Raw genomic sequence first — 24616 nt, 5'->3', positions numbered from 1 at the left:
TGACCAGATGGCAGAGATCTATGTCAGAGAAGTGGTCAGATTGCACGGAGTGCCGAAGTCAATTGTATCAGACCGTGATCCTCGATTTACTTCGCACTTCTGGCAGAGCTTGCAGCAGGCTCTCGGTACGAAGTTACATCTGAGTACCGCATATCATCCACAGACTGACGGTAGTCAGAGCGAACTATCCAGACACTGGAGGATATGCTGAGAGCAGTAGTGCTTGATTTTAGCACTAACTGGCAAGATGTATTGCCACTTTGTGAGTTTTCGTACAACAACAGCTATCAGACGAGTATTGAGATGGCACCATTCGAAGCGTTGTACGGAAAGAAGTGTCGATCCCCTCTCTATTGGGATGATATCTCTGAAGTGCCTGAAATTGGACCTGATATGATCAGAGATATGACAGAAAAAGTGAAGCTAATTCAAAAGAAAATGAAGGCAGCACAAGACAGACAGGCCAAATATGCCAATGTTCGACGTAGACCATTGGTATTTGAGGCAGGAGACCGAGTATTTTTAAAGATTTCACCTTTCAGAGGAGTTTTCAGATCTGGCAAGAAAGGGAAACTGTCTCCACGATATATTGGGCCTTATGAGATTCTTGAAAAGATAGGAGATCGTGCATATCGACTCGCGTTACCGCCTTCATTATCCGGGATACATGATGTCTTTCATGTATCGTTATTAAGGAAATACCTTCCTGATGCTTCACAAGCTATTCAGCCAGACGAGGCCGAAATGGATGAGACGTTGAGCTATATTGAAAAACCAATTCAGATTATTGATCGTAAAGAAAAACAGCTCAGAACGAAGACCATTCCACTTGTGAAAGTTCGATGGACTCGTCATGGCACTGAAGAAGCAACCTGGGAAACTGAATCAGATATGAAACAAGAGTTCCCAGAGTTATTTCGATAATGTAAATTTTCTTATACAGTTTTGTATATATACTCCTTATTGATACGATTGAATGTCTGTGATTTCGAGGACGAAATCGTATCTTAGGGGGGGAAAAATGTAATGCCCGAGATTTTATACCGTGTTAAATTACGATTATTGATTTTTAATCGAGATAATTATGAAAGGGTTAACCGAGACACGAAAAGAGATCGCGTGTGAAAATTGATGTGCGAGGACAGTAGCATCGGCACACATGCGCGACCGGATGCGCGCACATGTGCAAAACAGGCAGAAGACCTCGCGCATCTGCGCGGAAGATGTCGCGCATATGCGCGAAGCCTACGCGAGGAACTCCAGAGAGTCTCGCGCATATGCGCAGAGATGAGTCGCGCATATGCGCGAGGCGATGTGCGGATACGCGCGGAGACCGAGTGTCTCGCGCATATGCGCCGATTGGGGTCGCGCATATGCGCGAGACGTGTGCTACAAATATTGAGCCACTCGTCCTTGTGCATGTTACGTGTATATATATATATATACATATACAGTAATCCTTAAAGCTTCAGACGAAAGAACGGAAACGAAAGGGAAAATAGCTTTTGAATTTTAGAATCCGCGATTGTGTAAAATCCGTCCAGTAGATTTTAAATCCGACTTCGGTACTGAGTTCCTATCGACGCAGGCTACAACTGGACATAAGTTTTATTATGTTTTGACATGGTTTGAAATTATGATGTTGTTGGAATTGAATACACGTCATATATGTTGTTCTCGACATGTTAGACAGCGGAGAATCAAAGTTAGATTAAGAAACGGATATCATATAGAATTGTTATCAATTTCAGAGTTAATTGGGTTGAGATATGATATCAGATGTGTATCATTATGGCCCATGAGTTGCAAGAATTGATATGTATCGATTGGTACTGCTGGGTCTAGTGAGATTGTACAGTTATGCTGTTGAAACGGAGTTTGATTCAGTTCTAATTATATCCAGTATTGATTGAGGAAGGTATTGATATTGTATTCCTCGTTATTTTCATTGCCATATTGAACATTGACAGGCTTTGAGTCGAGACTTCGACTGTATCAGAGCGACAGAATAAAAGGCATAAATAAATGTTGATTCGGGATTGCACAACTCGAGTTAGGTTTGACTTGAGTTTCCCAAAATCACATAATTTATTTTATTGCATTGATATTTGCAGATTATCAGATTGATATTTTTAGTCTATTGAATTATAGCAGAGCCAGAGTTTGAGTCTAGGGTAGATCAGCCTAGCTAGGGCAGAACCGCCGAGTCTTTGTCAGAACCGCGAAGACTCTAGACTTACGGTGTATCGATGAGCTTAGATGTAGATCGACGTCTATTGTAGACATTCGATACAGCATACCAAAGTCTAAATTAGATCGGGATCCCTAGATTAGAAATAAGTTGAGATAAGATAATAAGTCATTGACTTAAATACAGATTCGTATTGGTGCATGTAGTCAGATTGGATACATGTTTTAATGGTTGTTTATGTTTTTATATATGTTTTATATGATTGCATTGATACATTGTTTATACTGGGATATTTATATCTCACCGAAGTTATCCGGCTGTTGTCTTGTCTGTATGTGTGCATGGCAATAGGTGGGACAGGTTCAGGGTCACAGAGGTCAAGAAAGATCGAGTTAGAGTGGAGACTACGGACTTGGACTAGAGTTAGGGTTTAAACACTTGTTATATAGTTGTTAAACCTAAGTTGAGACTTATTGTATATAGTGCAAGATTTGTACTTTTAATACTGACGTGTATGTTAAGATGTATGATATTAAGTTCCGCATTTTAAAAAAAAAATTAGACCCTGTTTATTATAATTTATTAAATTAGTCCCAATGACGATTAATAAGATGATTAGCGTCCGGGTCCCCACAGTCCTGAACTGATTAGTCCCTTAGGAGGAACCCATACCTGAATTGGTCTAACAGACTTTCCATTAGCTGTATTCCAAATGGTTTTTCTCGGCTTTTGTGTGCTTGTGTAGTGTATGGATGATACAACATGAGTTTTAGCTTTATTCAACTGATTGTTCAGTCTATATCTCTTCTGAACTGGCTTGCAGTTATAGTAATTGGAATAGCCATTCGAATAGTTTTTGTAAAAGCTTTTTGGTGACTGACTACATGAATCAGTTACCATTTTTGGGCTATAAACAATACCATATCTTTTGCCCTTATTCATACTTTCAGTTGGCTTTTCAACCAGTTTACTTGGCTCTGATTGTTCTTGTACCATAACTGATTTGACAAAGTGAATGTATTTTCTTTTGCTCATATTCAGTTTTGGTTGGGTATCATTGGTTTACATTTCATCTTGGTTACAGAACCCCAAACCAGTTTTATCAGTTACTGATTTTTGGGAGTTCTGTATATCAGTCAATGCGATAGATGATTTGTTCCACGACTGAATAAGCTCAGTCTGTTTTGTGTTCTCAAGCATCAACTTCTGTATTAATGACTGATTTTTATTTCTTTCTGCTTTTAGCTCAGCAATTTCCCTTTTTAGACTCAACCCTTCAACTGATTCATCAGTTTTGGTTTTATTGTCTGTGGGATCAGTTTGCTTTGCTTTGAGTTTTTCAAATGATGATGCAAGTTTTTGATACTCATCTACCATGTCATGTAATGTGAAAATGAGTTCTTCTCATGTAAAATCAGTTGAACTAAAATCAAATACATGTTGGCTAGATGACTCTTCTGCTGCATCATTAGCCATCAAGCACTTTACTTCCTCATCATCACTAGAACTGCATGAGTTTTCTGGTTCCGACTCTTCACTGTCAGTTTCTGCCCATTTTGATTTGTTTTCTTCAGCTAAGAGTACTTCATGTTTCTTTCTGAAAAACTTTTTATCTTCTTTGGGTCTTCTTTTGTGTTCATATGATTTCTTTCTTCTATCAGTTGAGCCTTGAACATCCTTCTTAGGTTTAGGACAATCAGCAATAAAGTGGCCTGATTTGCCACAGTTGTAGCATGCATTTGATTCATCCTTGGCGTTGTTTCTTTGATATGGTTTCTGGAAGTTCCCTTGATTCTTTCTCATGAACCTTCCAAATTTTTTGATAAACAATGACATAGCATCGTTACTCAACTGATCAGCAGATTTTTCAACCGAACTGATTTGTTAAGTTCTGACAGCGGCTAGAGCAGTTGTGGCTGCAGAAGTAGATGGTTCTCCTTCTCTGGTCTGCAGCTCAAATTCATAGGCTTTTAAATCAGGAAATAGATCATGGAGTTCGATTTGGTTCAGATCTTTGGACTCCCTCATTGCCATGGTCTTGACATCCCATTCTTTGGGAAGACCTCTCATTACCTTTAGTGCAATTTCTTTGTTGGTATACACTTTTCCAAGTGCATTTAGCTCATTGATGATACAACTTACTCTTTCATCATACTCGTGCATCGATTCTCCTGCTTTCATTTTGATGTTATCAAACTTTTGCACATCAACAGAAAGTTTATTTTCTTTGGTTTGATCATTTCCTTCACACAGCTGGATCAACTTTTCCCAAATTTCTTTGGCTGTTTTACACATTTTTATTTTGCTGAAAGTTACTTTGTCCAGCGTTTTGTACAGAATTTCTTTAGCCACATTGTCAAGATTTGCTTTTCTTTTGTCTTCAGTTGTCCATTCATCTCTGGGCTTTTCTATTCTTTGTGGTGCCCCTTCTGTGATGGCAATTGCTGTATTTGCTTTTAGAATTTTCATGGGTCCATCAGTTATGACATACCACATGTCATCATCATGTGCTGCTAAATGAGCTTGCATTCTAGTTTTCCAATCATCGAATTCTTCTCTGGAGAACATAGGAATTTTGTTGAATGAAGTCATTCTAGCAAGTTTATATATCAAAAGTATTCAAGAACAAGATTCACCCGCTCTGATACCACTTGTTAGGATCGGTTAACGTATCAAAAGTGTTTAGAAGGGGGGGTTGAATAAACACTCACAATTAAAATTGATCTTTTCAAATTTTGAGTTCAGTTTGGTGACAAACTGATTCTCGGAATCTTGTTGATCAATAATAATCAGTTAAACTGAATCAGTTGCGGAAGGTAACTGACTCAAAGATAGAATACAAAAATAAAATGCGCAAGGGTTGTTTCTGGATGTTCGGAGATTTCAATTACTCCTACGTCACCCCTTCTATCACAAGGATAGGATATTCACTAAAAGACTTTGATCAAATACAAGAATTGTACTGACCCACTTCAGCTTGGACTTAACACTGCCAAAAACTGAAACTCTTAGTATAACAGAATGTTCTCAGTGCTTAACTGATCTTAGCACTATCGAATTTCAATGATTATTACAACTTGCTTGTAAGCTCAAATTGTAGCCTTAACTGCTATGAATAAATCAAGTAAGAGGTGAGCTGAGAGAGTGACAGCAAACTTTTTGAATAGTATTCACTTCGTTTTTTTTGTTTTCAGCTGCTCTTCTGTCATATTTATATGCTTCTTTTCCAACGGTAACTTGAGATAAATTTGAATCTATATATCCGTTGATTTCCACTTCATTATTCTTTGGACTTTGTTTGCGGCGTCTTAATTGCTTTAGCCGGAATGCGTTGTTCTAGGTAGTCTTGGTTGTGGTGCGGTTTTTCATATTCAGTTGTAATCTGTTATGTCTCTTTGTCGGTTGAAAGTTCTTTCCCGAGACATCTTCAGCTGAGAGATACTTACCTTTAAGGCATTCGGCTGGATGTATTAACTGATCGGTTTCCAATTGATTAGACAGTCGATTTCAGTTATTAAGTTCAGTTGCTGAGTTCAGTTGGTTCGTATTTTCAGTTGGTTGATCAGTTTGTCAAACTCCAGAATTTAGTTTCCAACATGCCTAGGAAGTCAGGGCTTCCCGGATTATTCTATATTACGATTCGCAACTCATCACTCAACAAATAAAGGGCGTGTATGAGGCTAAGGATGATAGGATGCTAAAATATTTACAGCTCATTAAAGCCCGAGCAGAAGTTTTTGCGGATTGGGGTATTGAACAAATACCCCGGGAAGAGAATAGTGAGGCAGATACTCTGGCAAAAATGGCTGCTTCTTTGTCAGAGGTAAATACCCGGGAGGTCTTGCGTGTTTCACGTTTGATCCTTTCTACTGAGGAAGAAATGTTACCAGAGCCAGAGGACTCCTGGATGACACCTCTGATCAAGTTTATGGTAAATAATGAGTTGCCCGAAGACAAAGCCCGAGCTCAGAAAACTAAGAGACAAGCTCCCATGTTTGTTCTCTTAAATAATATTTTGTACAGGAGATCATTCCAGGGACCTCTTTGGAAATGCTTATCAAAAAAAGAGGTGGATTATGTACTCCGAGAAATTCATGAAGGTTGTTCTGCCGAGCACCTTGGGGGAATGTCTTTGGCCCGAAAAATAATGCTTGCTGGTTTTTGGTGGCCAACTTTAAGTCAAGATGCTGCTAAGGTGGTCCGAGCTTGTGAAGGCTGTCAACATCATTCAAATTTTAAACACAGCCCGGCTACCTTCATGAAGCCTATCTAGGCATCTTGCCCCTTTGATCAATGGGGCATGGATATTGTGGGTCCTTTCCCCATTGCCCGGGCTTAGAAAAAATTCTTGTTAGTAGCTGTTGACTACTTCTCCAAATGGGTAGAAGCTGAGCCTTTGCCAAAAATTACTGAGCAGGAGGTACTGAAGTTTTTGTGGAAAAGCATCGTGTGCCGATTTGGAGTGCCCAGGAGACTAATCTCAGATAATGGGAGACAATTTCAGGGCAGATAAATCACATCATGGTGCCGAGAGATGAAGATCACTCAGTCTTTCACCTTTGTTGCCTATCCTCAAGCAAATGGCCAAACAGAGGTAGTTAACAGAATCATTGTACAAGCATTGAAAACCCGGCTTCACGGAAAAGGAAAGGACTGGGTGGAAGAATTACCCAGTGTTCTCTGGGCTTACATAACTACTCCTCGGGCACCTACTCAAGAAACTCCTTTTAACTTGGTATATGGTTCCGAAGCGGTCCTTCCAGTAGAAATTGGGCAGACTTCTTCCCGGGTAGAATCTTACCCGGATGGCGATGACCAGAGACCGGGCATTCATTCGAATGGAGGCATACAGGAGCCGGGTTATCAAATCATATAACAAAAAGGTCCGTATCCGAGACTTCCAAGTCGGGGATCTGGTCATGAAAAAAGTCAACCCTGCTGGGGAAGTTGGGAAGCTGGAAGCTCGGTGGGAAGGACCTTATAAAATCACTCGGAGAGTCAGCTCGGGATCTTTTTATCTAGAAGATGTACATGGGCGCTCTCTCAAAAGAACTTGGAATGTATTTAATTTATAGCAGTACTATGCATGACGGATGTAATTATTTGATGGATGAAATAAATGAAAGGAATATTTTCTCAGAGCGTGTACTAAATACTTCTGTTATCAAGTCCCGGGACATGTTCTCGGCCCAAGGCTCCGTACCTTGGTTCTAAAAAAGCCAGGGCACTACACCGTGGCTCAGGGCACCACACCTCGACCATTCCCAAGTCCCGGGACATGTTCCCCGGCCCAAGGCTCCGTACCTTGGTTCTAAAAAAGCCCAGGGCACTACACCCTGGCTCGGGGCACCACACCCCGACCATTCCCAAGTCCCGGGACATGTTCCCCGGCCCAAGGCTCCGTACCTTGGTTCTTAAAAATCCCTGGGCACTACACCCTGGCTCAGGGCATTACACCTCGACCAGTCTAAACCCCAAAATATGCTCTCTTGACCAAATTTTCTAGTTGGTATACGCGCCAAGTTTTATATCCGGGTTTTAGGTTGCTTATATCTGAGTCACTTGCGGAGTATGAGGCATTTTTTGCATTACGAGGATCAAGATCCTGGGTACTTATTTGAAGTTTTCGATTAATTCCCAACACTTAGAATAATTTCTGGTTATTTTCATGCAAGCAGTTATATCACCCTAGTTATTGAAAGACTTATCAAGATATTACTACAGAGAAGATAAAAGAAAAATGAAATTTGCATTAATAAGAGCCCGAGGGCCGAAAAGTTACAAGACAGGAAAAGATAAGAAAATACAAATACTAGTCTATGTCTACATGTTCAGGCCCGGGCTGCTCTTCTTGGGCCGCCTTCTTTTCCTCCTCACCATCCTTGGGAAGGGATGCAATTGCCAGACCAAAATCAGGAAAATTTTCCTTAACTTGGGGCAAGAGTCCGGCTTCCTCAAATAGTTCCCGGCATTTTTCAAAACCGGTCTGAAAAAGAGGGTAGGCCTTGTCCACCACGGCTTTCTTGAACTCAGGAGATTGGAGGAAGGAAGCCTGCCCCTTGTCCTTATTGTATTCAGCCCGGGCCAGGGCACTCTCAGCTCTCTCAGCCCGATGAAACTGCAACTTTGCTTGTTCGAACATGGCACGGAGACTCGATTCCGAGACAGATAGAGAGCCCTGCAGACGTTCCTCTCGGACAAGGCCTTCAGTAATATCCTCTAGAGCCTTGTCCAGAGCAGAGCGCAGCTTGGCCATTTTTTCCTCATGGGTGGCTCGAGCCCGGGCTAGTTCCTCTTGCATCCTCTCCTGAGCATCTTGGAAAGACTGGGCTCGCTTGCCAGCGATAGTAGCAGCCCTTCCAACCTCCTCAAAAGCTGAGATCAGCAGGTGAGCGGCATGTCAAAAAAAAAAAATAGAGAGAAGAGGGGTCAATATGAATCAATAGTGATCGGAGCAAGAAAAGGTTATGGGGACCAACAAAGACTTACCGACAAAAGCTTGTTCGAGCCCTCAAAAATTTTGACAGAAGCACTAGCATCCTTCAAACGAGCCTCCTCGTCAGGAGTGAGAAGCTGTTTGAAAATCTTCATCCCCCGTGGCGAAGGCCCCTCCTCAAGAATATTTATTCGGAGAGGCTGCTCCAGGAAAGGAGGCTGTTGGGTGGACTGTTCCTGGGGGGGAGGAGTGGCTGACCGGGTTGCTTGAGAGGAGTCTAGACCCCCCTCCTGGTTCTAATCAACCAAAACTGTCTTCGGGCTTGTTGTAGCCTTTCGCTTCCTCTGGGATAGAGGGACATGATCTTTAGGGTCCTCTTGGGATAATTCCCGGGTCACCTCCTCTCGTTGGGTCTCGACCCGGTTTAACTCAGTACTCCGGGCTATCGGCTCCTCGGATAGTTTCTTCTCAAGGGCAGCTTTCAGGGCTGCCATTTTCTTCTCTTGGGCTGCCTTTTCAGCCGCCCATTTTTTGGCAAAAGCCTCCTGCATTTTTGAGTTATCTGCACAAGGGTAAGAAGGAATTTCAGCACAAACAGTAAGTATAAAACTCTAAAAAAAGGCTAGGATATTACGAATTACCGGGTTGAGCGCCCGAGACAGCAACCTCGTCAATCACCCTGTTCAAAGGGTCCTCAGCACGGGCACTCAACCCGTAGGTAATCAGATTCTCCTCTGAGATAAGAACAGAAGAGGAGTACTTCCGCCCTTCCACCAAGGTTTGGATCACAAGAAAAGGCTCCTCGAATTTGTAGGACTGGGGAAGGGTAGGTTGTTGGGGAATGGAAGGGAGGAACCCGGTCAGACAGGGAAGAGGACCTGAAAGTTGAACATAGAAAAATTTTCCTTTCCATCCCTTTTGAGATGAAGGGATGTCATCAAGGAATCGGGCATTTAGCCGGGCAGTCAGGAAAAATGCATTATCCCCAAGCCGGCAAGAAAAGAAATAGTGAAGAATAAGGGGAGTGATGAGATAATTATTCATCTTAAAAAGGACATAGGCCGAGGCCATAATCCTGAAGGAATTAGGATGGAATTGATTAACAGGTACGCCGAAGAACTTGGCGACCTTAATATAAAAAGGGTGGACGGGAAATCGGAGACCATTTCAGACCTAGTCCCGAAAGAAAGTAGTATACTCGGGAGGAGGGTTGTTGGATCTGTCAGAGGGCCCGGGTATCAAGATAGAAAAAGAGGAAAGAATATTGCCCAAGGCCCGAGGTTCCTGGTCTGCCCCAAAGCGCAATGTGCTACTCAGGGAGGAGAACCAAGGGGCTCCCGGGATCTCAGTAGGAGGAGGACTCGAAGCCCGCGCTTTACCCTTACCTTTGCTCTTGGCAAGAGCTCGGGAGTGGCTCGAAGTAGAGGGTTTTGAAGAGATTGGTTGGGTTTGGTTAGATGAGGATTTTTTAGAAGGCTGGGTGATAGAACGGCGAGGGGGAGATGGAGGGGAGTCAGAGGAAAGACTTACGGTTCTTGAAGAAAAACGGGTGGTTGCAACGGCGGAGATTCACCGGAAATGGAGAAGTTTGCACGGAAAAGCTTCGAAAAAAATTTTTACCAGGGCTTCGCCGGAGTTTCGAATTTGAAAGTGATTTCTGAAAAATGAGGCGCCCAAAATTTATAGAAGGGGAAAGTTGATCTGCACCATTGATTTGAATCAAATCGGACGGTTGAGCTGAACCTGGGAAATTGTCAGATATACGAAGGGACATACACAATAATTAAAATGTCAGACTTATCGACTCCTCGAAGTGCGAAACGTTCCTGACCGTTGAGTAAGAGGGCACGCGTTACATGACACCCCTTAGGTTTACCCAAGATCTCATTATAGTCCGTGTGGGAACCCGGACGCTAATCATGTTCTTAATCATAATTGGGGCTAATTAATCAATTATAAAACAGGGTCTAAATTTTTTTTAAAACGCGGAACGTAGTGAAATAAAACATATATACATCTCAGTATAAAAGTACAAGTCCTGTACTACATATATTTATTAAGCTAAGGTTTAACAGCTAATATCAAGTGTCCAACCCTATCTCTAATCCAAGTCCAGAGCCTCCACTCTAATCACGATCTTTCCTCATCTCCTCGACCCTGAACCTGTCCCACCTGTTGTCATGCACACATACAAAACAAGACAACAGCCGGATAACTTCGGTGAGAATAAATCCCAGTATAAACAATGTAAACATGCAATCATATAAAAACTTATACAAAGCATATAACAAATATCATTCACATTCAGCCAATCAACAAACATGTATGATATCAAAACTGTAAATCAACTAGTCATCACAGACTCGACTCAAACAACGCGTCGTCTCAGACTTGACTCAACTCTAACCTAGGGATCCCAATGTCTGGATATTGATAATTATATCGAATCGCAGTCGATAGGAATGAATCAACCCTAAACGGCATCGATATAATTCATATATCCAGTGTCTGGGCGAAACAGCCACAGAATTGACGAATCAGTCAAGGATTAAGCAAATCAGCCAATAATTAGACGAATCAGTCAGTAATTAAGCGAATCAGCTAAAGTTTAGACGAATCAGCCAATAACCAGACCAATCAGCCGGTGACTAGGCGAATCAGCCAATGACTAAACGAATCAGTAGTCAATACGTGCATACAGTAAATAGGCGAATCAGCCGATGACTAGCGAATCAGTAGTCAATACATGCAGTGGCTATAAATCAATAGACTTACAAACATCAATTTCATCAATTACAAATATCAATGTAATAAACTAAGTATGTGATTTAGGGAGACTCGAGTCAAACCTCACTCGAGTTGTGCAATCCCAACTCAACATTAATTTATACCTTTCTTTCTGATACTCTGACTCTATCGAAGTCTCGAACTCAAAGTCTGTCAATACTCAATCTGACAATAACAATATCGATGGTACGGCATCAATACACCACTAAATAAATACTTGATATAATCAGAATTCAATCAAATTATGTTTCAACAATATAATGTCATAATTTCAATATATCCAGCACTACCATATCAGTCAGATATCAATTCCAACACCTCATAATCGATAACAATTCAATTCTGATATCAAATCGACTCCAAAACTACTCCGAAAATCATAACAATTTCATATGGTATCTGTTCTCCAGTCCGGTTTTGATTATACGATGTCTAACATGACAAGAACATCATATATGAATCATATCAGATTTTGACAATACCATAATTTCAAATCATATCAAAACGTAGCAAAACTTACGTCCAATTGTAGCCTGCGTCGGTAGGAACATAATACCGAAGTCGGATTCAAAATCTAACGGACAGATTGAAATATAAAGGCGTAAGGATTTTCTACAACCTTACTAAAACTTTTCTCGATTCCTTCGTTTCCTTTGTCTCTCTTTTGAAGAAATATGCATGTTCATATATATATATATATACCACGCATGCAGCAAGGCAAATGGCACATTCTTCACGTAACACGTCTCGCGCATATGCGCGACATCAACCGGCGCATATGCGCGAGACCTTAAGTCTCGGCGCGTGTCTTCCCAACTGCTGGCGCATATGCGCGACACATTTCCGCGCATATGCGCCCCACTCTCTGGACTCGGCATTCCTGAATACACCTGCTCGCGCATATGCGCGAGACTTACTGTCTCGGCAATCCCCCAAATACTTGCCTCGCGCATATTCGCGAGGTGTTCTGTCCTCGCGAAGGATCTTTCGCTTGTATAGGCTCGCGCATATGCACGACTCACTTCGCGCATATGCACGCATCTGTGCCGCGCATATGCGCGATGGCTACTGTTCCTCGTACATTTTCATGCATTATCTCGTCTTTCTCGGTCCGATCCTTTCCGTCTATAATCATATCAATTATCCCCAAATCATTTCAGATTAATAGGATAAAATTCTCGGGCCTTACCGTCCGGGAGGTTTAAGGCCCCGGCACCTCATCATAAGTCCGGGAGGATTGAGATCCCAACATCTTATTTTATAGTCCGGGAAGTTTGAGGCCCCGGCACCTCATCTTATGCCCGGGAGGTTTGAGGCCCCGGCATCTTATTTTATAGCCCGGGAGGTTTGAGGCCCTGGCATCTTATTTTATAGCCCGGGATATTTGAGGTCCCGGTTTCTTATTCTAAAAGTTCGGGGGAATATTAAGTCGTGGCATTTTGGTTTGTCATCTATCAGTTATTCGGCTTTAACTAATAGCAGTTAGTCTTATGTCAGTTATTCAGTTCATGATATATATATCAACTGATGAAATTAAATTCTTACAACAGAGTAGAAGACAGCGATAAACCAAATAACTTTTTTAAGGAAATTATCAAATGGCGTATTACATTTGTGCCATTTTTGAGGCTACATAGTCTTTCCACTCAGTTATCCAATCAGTTAATTCCCGAATGTGAAGATTGGAGAATGACTCGGAGGTTGATATCTTGTTCAGATGATTCCATTCCTTCCACAACATCGCATGCAACAGAACTTGGTCAGTGGCCAGGTCTGCAACTCGAGCTACTCCAAGCTCTCGCCTGTATTTCCTTACTGCTGCCCTTTGTGCACGGTTGAGAGCCAAGCCATTTTGGTGCGCGTTGTTAATATCTTGGATCTTGTACCAAGTAGACATAACCTTTACCTCGATGTACTCTTCGACCGTCCTTTTCAGATTCTCCACATAAGGACGTAGCTCAACTGGTATTTGACTATGTACACCAATGGAAGAGACCGTGCTGCTGCAATCACTGGAATCACTTGAACTCCACATATTGAATTGATAATCACCTTTCATCTCTACCATCTTATTTATAGGCAAGTGACATTCAATATGGAAGAAGTCGGAAGGTTTCAAACCTATCAAAACATTTTCCCATTTATTCAGGAGGAGAGTTAATCACAACTGTTGCTTTAAACACACATGGACGATCAGGATGCGCCTCATAAATTGTGCCGGGCAGTCGAAGGGGCGCACACAAGTATCGATGACACGAGATCATTATTACCTCGAAATACGAAACGTTTCTCGACGGGAATTTAATGCCTGATTCGTGCATCATTATGATACCACATCATAACCCGGGAGGTTTGAGGCCCCGACACCTCATCTTAAGCCCGGGAGGTTTGAAGCCCCGGCACCTCATCTTAAACCCGAGAGGTTTGAGGCCCCGACATATTATTTTATAGCCCGGGAAATTTTGTTGCCCTGGCATCTTATCGAAATCCCGGGAGGTATAAGGCCCCGGTACTTTATATTAAAATTCTGGAAATTTTAGGTCCCGGTATTTCAGCTGGTCATTTATCAGTTACGGTGATCTATTTTAATTCAGTTCATGAAACATGTATCAATTGATGAAATTAGTATGCTGACAACAAGAGTAAACCAGATAAGTATCTTTTATTCAGGAAAGGTTTCACCGGTTACATTAAAAAATTCCTCCTTTACAGAGGCCATCCACTTGATCATCAAGCTCTTTACAGAGCTGCCAGTGAACAACTTGAGAAAACTGGCAGAATTGGCAATGTTCTGCAGCGTCTTCCTTTCCTTATAAAGCATTAGCTAGTGGACATAGTCGTCCTCAAAGAGATTTACCGTATCGGAAATGCGCAAGCGTTCCCGATATTTCTCAAGCTTCGCCACTAGCCGAGGAGTGGTAGTCTCTCTACACTCGTAGAGAAATTGAAGTCCTTACAATTCTTCCCAGTAGCAAAGGACCTTCTGGAAGACTTCATCTTCCAATTGAGATTTCCGTTGCTCGAAAGTTGCTTTCATGAACTCCTCTGCCATATCGGGAGCCTTCGAATTACTGGAACCTGCCATTATACTTCTCAGATTATAATTTGCTGGTATGATGGGGAAATATGTGACCTATTATATATAGGAGGAGAGAGCCAATCGCAGCAGTTAATCTATAAGCACATGAACGACTAGGATGAACTTTGGAAGTTGTATTGGGCAGATGAAAAGTCATGTACGGATATCGAGGAGGCAGACTCATTATTACCTCGGAATACGAACGATTTTCGGCGGTATCAATACTGACGCATACGTCATAATGACACTTCTTGGACTTCCCGAGAGTACTAAATGACAACTATTCAAAACCCGGGAGATATGGGACCCCGACGCCCCATCACTTCTGTGGAATATTTGAAGACCCAATACTCTTATTTACTCTGGGTTGCGTCTTAAAAAAACAAGTATGACTGATCGTGACAACGAGTCAAACTCTAGCCCGACTATTTTAGGGATGGGTAGTGATACCCGCATTAGGAGCCGGGTCATTGTTAACCCGGTTTGTTACTGGAGTGGCCGAGATCATGACCCATGTACAGGATAAGTTTCTTAAAGACCCGGGCAAGTCTTCTCTTCCCGGGCTTATGGCATTACCCGAGCTCTCTACCAACACGAAACCATCCGGGCGCTTCTCATCTTCCCGGGCAGAGTTCCTGGTTACATCACCACTTGGGCAACCTCGAGAACTGCATTACCTCGAGAAATGAACCACACTCAAGTGTGATTCATACAAGCAATCCAATCAGTCAGAACAACTTTGGTTTGGAGTGTCGGGAAGTCATCAGAAGCTAGTATGGTAAACCGACTTAGTAGATGGCACGGAAACCAAGGTAACTACCCATTCCTCTACTATAAGTAGCAGGTATTAATGAGATTAAAGGATTCTGAAATCTTTGAACTCTAATCATTATACATATTTTCTCTCGAATACTGCTTGTGTTCATCTTCAACCAGCTGACTGTAGCATCGGAGTGGCCACGTCGGACACCCCTCCGGCGCCCATTCACGAGTTACTTTCTTGTTTGCAGGTGTTAATCTCAGCCATTATCTTCACTCAAAATTCCCAAACACTATAAATTGTTGGTTTGATCCGTTGGAGCTCCTTACCCGGCTCATCCATTTCAACGAGATCACATCAATGGGATTGAATTCAATTCAATTCTGACATTACTCAAGTATCTTCTTCGGTGATTGACTACTCAATTAAGAGAATTTACCGAATACCTTTTATCCTTCGACTTATTACTCCATTTTCTGTCCTAATGATCGACTATCCTAATAAGGGCATAATTCTTTAATGCGAAGGTTCTCCAAATCATTCTTACAACAAGTTTTCAGCATCATTTCCAGATTCATATTCAAACAAGAAGATATGATAAATTCCCTAAGCTTAAGTAAGTTGAATCGTCTTTAACAAGCTATTTAGAGATAGTAATTTTTTGTTTTCTTATAAGTAGTATTATGATTTTAGATTATCATTCTATTAAAATTTGGTAACAATAATGAAATTAATTAAAGGCTTTTTGATTATTTTTTCTATTTGATGTGACTGATTATTTCTTTGAATAAAGAGATACTGTTTTTACATGCATGAATTGAATTGTGGTATCATTACTTGAAGACATTTGTTATATGTCTTTATATATGACTGATTGGCTCATTCGTTGTGACTGATTAAATTTTGTTTAATGAAAAGTTAATGAAAATTAATGTAGGTTATTGATTAAAATATGAACAAAATCAAAGTTTACTCTCCATTATTTATACAGCAAAACTAAATACGGTCAAAATCATGCATTTCAATTGACTTTTATTGGAGTTCTCTTTTAGTTTATACAAGATTACTCTAGCTGGAAAGAATATTAATTTTCTATGTTAAAGGTGGTTTGTATTGATACCTATGATTTTATAAGCTTTATATCAGATAAAATTAAACTTTAAAAATAAATTCACATAGAATCATATTTAATCAGGTGTTTATTCATTTTTTTTAAAAAAATAGGTGTTAATCATTATAGTAATAGTCACGATTCTTTTATCCTCATTTTTTGCTTATTGTTTTTATTTTTTATGTACTAATTTTCTTGATTTAATTGTCTACTTAGCAAAGTTTGTTCATTTTCATTAATAGGTATTCTTCTTTCGTTTTGGTTTTTTGTGTTTAAGAAATTAAATGGCAAGTGACATTATTGAAGTCCATATTTAGAATCATAATGTTACTTTTATCATTTACTTTATCGTTTCTGATTTCTATGATCTCCTATGTGTTGGATTCTATAGTTTATACAGCTTTATTGTATAATTTTTTTTATTTACTGTAATATTTTCAGGTTTTGATCAAATCCACATTGGAAAAAGTTAGAGTCCTTGAAGCAGTTTGAAGAAAACCTTCATCTAATGGTAAATAATACAAAAATTCTGTAGAACCCGTAAATCAGTAGACGTATAAGCCATGCATAATTCTAGATTTTTAAATTTAATTGACTTCATTGCATAATTATTTTAAATGCATTTGTTTGAAGTTAGTTATTTATTATTTCAGTTCAGTAGTTTGATTTTAGCGTTTCAGTTATTTCAGTGAGGCCGGACCAGAGTTGGAGTTTTGAGATAGAATTTAAGATCCAGAAAATATTTTCAGAAGTTAATTTAGCTAGCAAGTAAGTTCATTTAAGTTAGTAAGGGAGGTTTGAGGATTTACTTTAATTATTTGAGGTGATTAAGAAATGAACTCATTTAAGTTATTTAATTAAGGGGTTAGCTCACTAAATTATTTAAGGGATTAGTGAGGCTTTTAAGAGTTATTAATTTAGTAAATAAACAACATTTTCCCTTTATTTTATCATGCATTTTCGGCCACCCTTAGTTGCTAGAAGACTCATTTTCCAACTCATCAACTTTGACCAATTCTTTGCATGTAATTAGTAGGATAATTCTAGGATTTTTGGGAGCACAATTTAATTAAATAAATGGACATATCCTAGACTAGAAAATAAGCAATAATCGGCCATCACCATTCTAGAAACACCCAACATAGATTTGATATCAAACCATAATTCAAAATTCAAAATGAGAAGACTTGATCTTGATTCTTTCCTTATATCTTGCACCCACTTCCCTCACCCTCCTAACCATTTTTCCCCCCTCTCCTTTTCAAAAATTCAGAGTGAAATCAGACCCATTTTCAGTAGAAAAATCGTGAGCCATAGCTAGGGAGAAAGGCAAGAAAAATCGAGAGTAAAGAAAACAAGAGAAGCGCTCCATCTCCTCCGTGCCGCGTCGTCGTCGTTTCGTTCGTTTTCTTTCGAAACGAAACCAGGCATGTCTAGATTTGTTTCAAACCTCAATCAAGTCATATTATCATTTATTTTTCAGTACATGATCATGTTTATTCAAGCAAAAACCGAGATACATGTCAAGACATTTTGAAACAACACATGCAGAATTTTTGATATTCCTTGGCAAGCTTCACGTTTTTCTTGGTTTGTGAGTTTCAGGTGATTGGTTCGACTCCAGGCTCCCAAGGCGACTCCTAGACACGTAATAGGATGCATTAGGACCATGTTGGCCCATTCAATCAGCCCCCATGCTTGCTGGAAAACCGAAATGACAGCAAGTTTCCCATAGGCGCAGATTGGTGTTCGAAATTTCAGTTTTTGTGTCAAGGGGTTGGATCTGATCTTGGCTGCCCTAAGGGCTCTTAGCTATGGTTGGATCACTTCCCTAGCATGTCTAAGACGTGACTAAGTCGCCCTTTTATTGGCTTGGTCCATGACTCATCGGTTTTTAAATAATCAACAAGAACAGCCCCTTTCCCCATTCGGCCCCTTCCATTTTTCAGCATATGGTTTCGTTTCTTTTGTTGCTTGGTATGGATCTTGGTCGGCCTATGGCCCTTAGCCACCATTCATATCATGCTCCTAGATGTCTAGATCGTGCCATGGTCAATCAAATGGCCACTGGAACGACGCAAGACATCGATCTAAGCAAAACACTACACACGCATGCACGTTGGCTCTCGGTTAGACCCTTCGGTTGAGTTTTGGTGTGATGCGGATTGTGGCTGGCCTAGGGCCCTTAGCCATGGTTCAAATCATTCCTTGGGATGTTGGTAAGAGTCTCTGGTTGGTGGTTCACGCCCCAATGGCCGGTAGTCTCGAAAACAACACAAGTTACACGGGTGCGCAGCTGTTGGAAAATTACAGCAAGTTGCTGTGTCGTTTCGGTGGCTCGTTCGAGTTCTTGGTTGGCTTTTAGCCCATGGCCTTGGACTGTACAGTGCCGCATTGAGCTAGGAAGGTCATGTTTTCAACCGTTTGTCATTCGGATCATTTTTGAGGTCGTACGAGAATTTACGGTGCGATGTGCCAAATTGACTCTCGAAAGAGCGTTTCATGTTTTGGCCTCCATTTCACCTAGATTTTGACCCTAATCATTTTAGGTGCATCATTTCAGTATTTTAAGCGTATTTTAATCATGACTATATGTCGGTTCAGTGTCGGTTCAGGTTGGTTCGGAGTCATGATTGAATACGAAGTCGTTAGGCGTCATAGTCGCATCTTTTGAACGTAAATTGCATAGTTGGTCAAGTTTTAGCATTTGCATGTTTTTCATGGCACAGTTAAGTTGCAGCGAGCCTGGGGACGATCCAATCCAATCCAGTTGGTAAAATTACAGGAATTTTCATTACGCCAGTTAATTATTTTACGTGCATTAAATAGAAAATGATTATTTTTGAGATTTATGCGATATGGCTTGTGGTTCATTCACTATGTGGGAGTGTTATTTTATACGGTCGCCAGTGACCGATCAGTTTAGTATGGTACCACCCGGTCGCCAGTGATCGGCCAGCTCAGTTCAGTTTCAGCCTCCCCGGTAGCCAGTTACCGATCAGTTCAGCTTAGTGCAGTGGCCACAGGCGTAAAACATAATCTCAACAGAAAATTTTACCAGTTATTTCAGTACAGGCTCCAAGGAGCAAACATTTTTACTGTGATTATCAGTTCAGTTATGCATGTATTATAATTGCTCAGTACAGATTATTTTCAGCATGCCTCAGGACATGATATTTTATCCCATGCATATTTTAATTCCGATTTTTACTCGTTAGATGCGATATATGCATGCTGAGTCTTTAGGCTCACTAGACTTGATTGTTGTAGGTACTGATGAGGCCAGGGCCGAGGGCGGGGACCAGTGAGCCAGCTTGGGTCGGCAGTAGTGGCACCCGAGGACCTCAGTGCAGCAGTTGTTATTTTATTCCGCAAACAATTTTTATCAGTCGTTGGATAATTTTTAGATTGTTATTGTTGGCAAAACTTTATTTTCTTCCGCTGCTATTATTTTAAACATTGAACTTGATTCATCAGTCGATTTTATGAATGAGGCCATTTAAGTTCTTTTAAAAAGAAAAATTTTTAATTTTCCGCAAATTTTCAAGCAAGGAGTTCTAGGGCCTTTACAAATTCATTGTTACATTTTTTTATATTTTGCTATATTGAAATGGATAAATCCTGGATTCACTCGGATAGAAGGTCCAAACAATATGAGGAGGGTGTGGAATAGTTCATTAAAGGTTTTTTACAGTATCGCCATATTGACCCCAATTTAATTCATTGTCCTTGTTGCAAATGTATAAATCTTAAAAAAGAACCGGTTAAGTTCATTCGAGAGCATCTTTATTTCCATGGTTTTAGTCAAAATTATGTAAATTGGATTTGGCATAGTGATTCTGCCGAAAATGATAGAGTAAATTTGAGTACCAACCAAGAGCCAATTGATAGTTATTATGATGACTTTGAATCGGCTAATATGTGTGAGGCAGCATATGATAATTATACAGAAAATCCAGAAGGGTTTATGAAATTTTCGGAGGAAGCACAGAAACCGTCGTACAATGGATGTAAACGTTACACAAAGTTGAGTGCACTTGTGAAACTGTACAATACCAAAGCAAGGCATGGGATGAGTGATGCTCTATTTTCAGATCTACGAATGGATTTTGGGGATATGCTGCCACATAATAACAATCTGCCATCCAAAATGTATTATGTAAAAAAGACATTGAGTTGTTTGGCGTTGAGTCATGAAAAGATTCATGCTTGTTCCAATGATTGCATCCTGTATAGGAAGCAATATAAAGACTGTGTAAGTTGCCCTAAATTTGGATTGCCGATGTGGAAGCTAACCAAGAAGAATGTTGAGAAGAAAGGTGTTCCTGCTAAGGTTGTTTGGTATTTCCTTCCCACACCAAGATTTAAGCGCATGTTTAAATCTTTAGAGACCTCAAAAAATGTAACATGGCATGTAGAAACCACAGGAGTTGCTGGTCAGTTACGTCATCCATCTGATTCACCATCTTGGACTTTGGTGGATCATATGTGGCCCGAATTCGAAAGTGAGCCAAGAAATCTTAGCCTAGCACTTGCAGTTGATGGCATTAATCCTTATAGCAACCTTAGTTGTCTGTACAGCTGCTGGCCAATCATGTTGGCCACCTATAATCTGCCTCCAAATATGTGTATGAAGAGGAAATTCATCATCCTAACCATGCTCATTTCAGGACCTAAACAGCCAGGAAACGATATAGATGTCTACCTCGAGGTGCCAACGATTGTGAGAAGGAGTTGATGGCGTCTATGATGCTTATCGAAGACAATTTTTCACTCTTACAGCAGTATTATTATGGACCATCAATGACTTTCCTACCTATGGTAAGCTTAGTGGATGTACTACACATGGTTATTATGCATGTCCAGTATGCGGAGAAGATACTTATGAAAAGCATTTGTAAAATGGGAAGAAAATGTCATTTGTTGGTCATAGACGATTCCTACTGGACATGCATAATAACCATGTGTATGCGGAGAAGATACTTATGAAAAGCATTTGTAAAATGGGAAGAAAATGTCATTTGTTGGTCATAGACGATTCCTACCACGATTTCATCCCTATCGGAGGCAAAACAAGGAGTTCAATGGAATGGAAGAACATGGAGAATCATCTGCACCATTACCTGGAGTTACTTTGTTTGAAAAGCTTTCGGGCATAACGTGTGAGTTTGGAAAGAAGATTAGTGTGAATGGTAAAAGGAAAATGAATGCAAAGGAGAATAATGTGGAAGGAAGTAAAGAAGAAAGAGATTTCGGAGCAACAGATTTCAGAAAATGTTGGAAAAAGAATTCAATTTTTTTCAATCTTCCTTTTTGAAAACACTTGCATGTTAGGCATTGTCTCGATGTGATGCACATTGAGAAAAATGTCTTCGAATCCCTGATTAATAATTTGATGAATGTTAAAAGAAAAACTAAGGACAATGTGACATCTAGGTTGGATATGGTTAAAATGGGAGTTAGGCCTGAATTGGCCCCCAAATTTGATTAAAAAAGAACATATCTTCCTCCTGCTGCATGCTCATTCACAAAAAAAAAAGAAAAGTCACAAGTCTGTCAGTCGTTAATGGATATAAAAGTTCCTGAAGGTTTCTCATCGAACATAAAGAATCTTGTGTGCATGTCTTAGCTGAAGTTGACAAGAATGAAATCTCATGATTGTCATGTCTTAATATAGTATATCCTACATATACTTATCCGTGATGCACTACCAAAACATGTTAGATATGCCATCATAAGATTATGCTTCTTCTTCAAAGATAATTGTTGCAAGGTTATAGATGTAGCCAAGTTAGATAAGCTGCAATTTGATTTGGTTGTTACGCTCTGCTTATTGGAGCAGTATTTTCTCCCTTCTTTCTTCGATGTCATGCTTCACTTAACAGTCCATCTTGTTCGAGAAGTCCGATTATGTGGACCAGTTTATTGCCAGTATATGTATCTGTTCGAAAGATACATGAAAGTGCTTAAGAGTTATGTAGGCAGTCGAAAACATCCTGAAGGTTACATTGTTCAGAGATATTCAGCCGAATAAGAGATTGAGTTTTGTTCGTGATACCTCAATGATCTTGATCATGCTGGGGTCCCTCAATCAAATCGAGACCACAAAACAAACGTTCCTGGATTCTTACCATGCAAATCACCAATTATAGTGCAACAAGTTGATCTATAACAAGCACATTTGACTGTGATGGAAAATACGGAAGAAGTATCTCCCTACATAATGTAAGTGTACTTAGTTAATTTATTATTTTGCACACTGTTATTGCCAATACCTACTGTCTGACACAAATTTATTTATAAATATTTTCATAGTGAACATAAAACCTTCTTGAAGTCAATGTTTCCGAAAAAAAACACAGACGAAAGGTGGATACAAGATGCTCACAACAAGAGGTTCATTGACCTATTTCGTGCAAAGGTTAGGTGGATGCAAAAGTCTTTTTCATGCATTTTGGCTGAACAAGTTTTAACTACTATTTTTATCACGCTACTCAAATTGAATGCTTGTCAGGTTGCAGGTTAAATAGACAGATGCAATGGTGGAAAAACATCGACATTGACATGGCTGGCTCATGGAACACGTTCGCACGTCATTAAGTATAGTAGTTATGTTATAAATTATAATTTATATCAAACAAAGGCGTGGGATGATGAGATAGTTTGCCAAAACAGTGAGGTTTATCTTGTTCTCAGCACCATTCTTGTCTGTAGTGCCAAATATAAGAATCCTCTAATCACTGATGTGTTTTTCTATGGAATGATTGAAGAAATATGGGAATTAGATTATCATCAATTTCAAGTTCCTCTTTTCAGGTGTGCTAGCTTCACCTTGGTCAATATGAAAAAACGAGGGCACAAGAATGATGAATTTGTCGTTGCAAGTTAAGTCAATCAAGTCTTACATTGAAGACCCATTGAAAAACGGATGGTCAATTGTGCTCCCAGTTCCAAATAGATGTTACGAGGGCGAGGATGATGCTTGGACTAGTATTCCTGAGTCTCGACCAATTGATGATGTTGATATTCATTGTATTTCTGTTCATGAAAGATAATTTAGATCAGAAAACGAAGGTGTCTAGGAAACGAACAAGAAAAAATGATGATTTGTACTTTTATGTCATGTTTATTTAGGGAAAATAAAGGACATGTTATCTACTTTAAAATTATGTTATGCACTTTTATCTTGTTTTTTATTGTTATTATATATATATATATATTATTAATGTCATGTTTATAATTTTGTTATTATTATAATGTATCTATGTTATGTTTATGATATTTTAATTATCCATGTTATTGTGTAGATTTTAATATTGGTTTCATTCATGTTCTTATGCAGCGGAGAGCATAATGGGTTGCAAAAAAGAGGAGAAAAACTGAATTTGAGGAGATAAAAGAATTAAATGATGATAAGCTTCTTGAAGTTACTGATGTGGAGCTGCATGGACTTATTAATGAACAAGAATGTCTTGTAGATGTGCAAAAGAACAAGAGAGGACCTACATTGATGGGTAAACTAACTGCAGCTCCAAGATGGGGAAAAAAACGAAAATTGATTATGATGACATGGGGAGGCCAACATACAATGCAAATGGAAGGGCTTTAAATCATACATTGGCTCTGTTGCTAGATCCATGGTGTCAATCAATATAAATTCTTGGCCTGATGTTATAGAAAACAAAAAAGAAAAAGTGTGGGAAGAGATCTCGGTAAATACATGATTAAATTTTGGTGTTCATTTGAATTTTTTAATCAAGGATTGATTTTATATAGAATAATGTCATTTCAGAATTTGGTACCTTGATCAATATTTTTTACTATACTTCGTGCTACTTTGATGAACTTGGTTGATTAGAGTAATACGCTGATATGTACATATTAATTTGAACATGTATGTATTTTAATTTGAACATGTATGTCTATACAATATGAAATAGTACAAACTAATATTTTTTGTTGCAGAATGTATTCCAACTAGCGCCACAAAGTGAGTCTGTTGTGATGAGTTTAGCAACAAAAAAGTGGCGAGATTTGAAAAAAAAATTGACTAGCAGATTTGTTTGGCCGAATAGAAAAAATCCTGAAAAGTTGATTTCTCCACCAAGTCAGTATCAGCTCCAAATAGCAGATTGGAAATCATTTGTGGATGTGAGACTAGATCCATCATGGGATGTACTTTAAAAATTTTCATGTTTCTTTATGAATTAATAATTTCCATGCTTAACTGAAGAACCCAATGATGTAGGTTA

General features: G+C 39.6%; 1 protein-coding gene across 1 annotated transcript; it reads left to right on the top strand.

Moving 5' to 3' along the window:
- The first annotated feature begins 5993 nt into the window (after nucleotides 1-5993).
- On the top strand, nucleotides 5994-6464 carry LOC142520289 (uncharacterized). Its single transcript, XM_075623291.1, has one exon. The coding sequence runs from the start codon at nucleotides 5994-5996 to the stop codon at nucleotides 6462-6464; it is 471 nt and encodes a 156-aa protein (XP_075479406.1).
- Nucleotides 6465-24616: the final 18152 nt, after the last annotated feature.

The sequence above is a fragment of the Primulina tabacum genome, chromosome 12 (genome assembly GCF_025594145.1).
Source record: "Primulina tabacum isolate GXHZ01 chromosome 12, ASM2559414v2, whole genome shotgun sequence".
Lineage (NCBI taxonomy): Eukaryota > Viridiplantae > Streptophyta > Magnoliopsida > Lamiales > Gesneriaceae > Primulina > Primulina tabacum.
Note: the sequence above shows the minus strand (reverse complement) of the source record. Positions and strands in the feature narration are given on the sequence as shown.

What these genes read in the sequence shown, in the direction of transcription:
- LOC142520289 (XM_075623291.1), top strand. Translation starts at nt 5,994, where the DNA reads ATGGCTGCTTCTTTGTCAGAGGTAAATACCCGGGAGGTCTTGCGTGTT.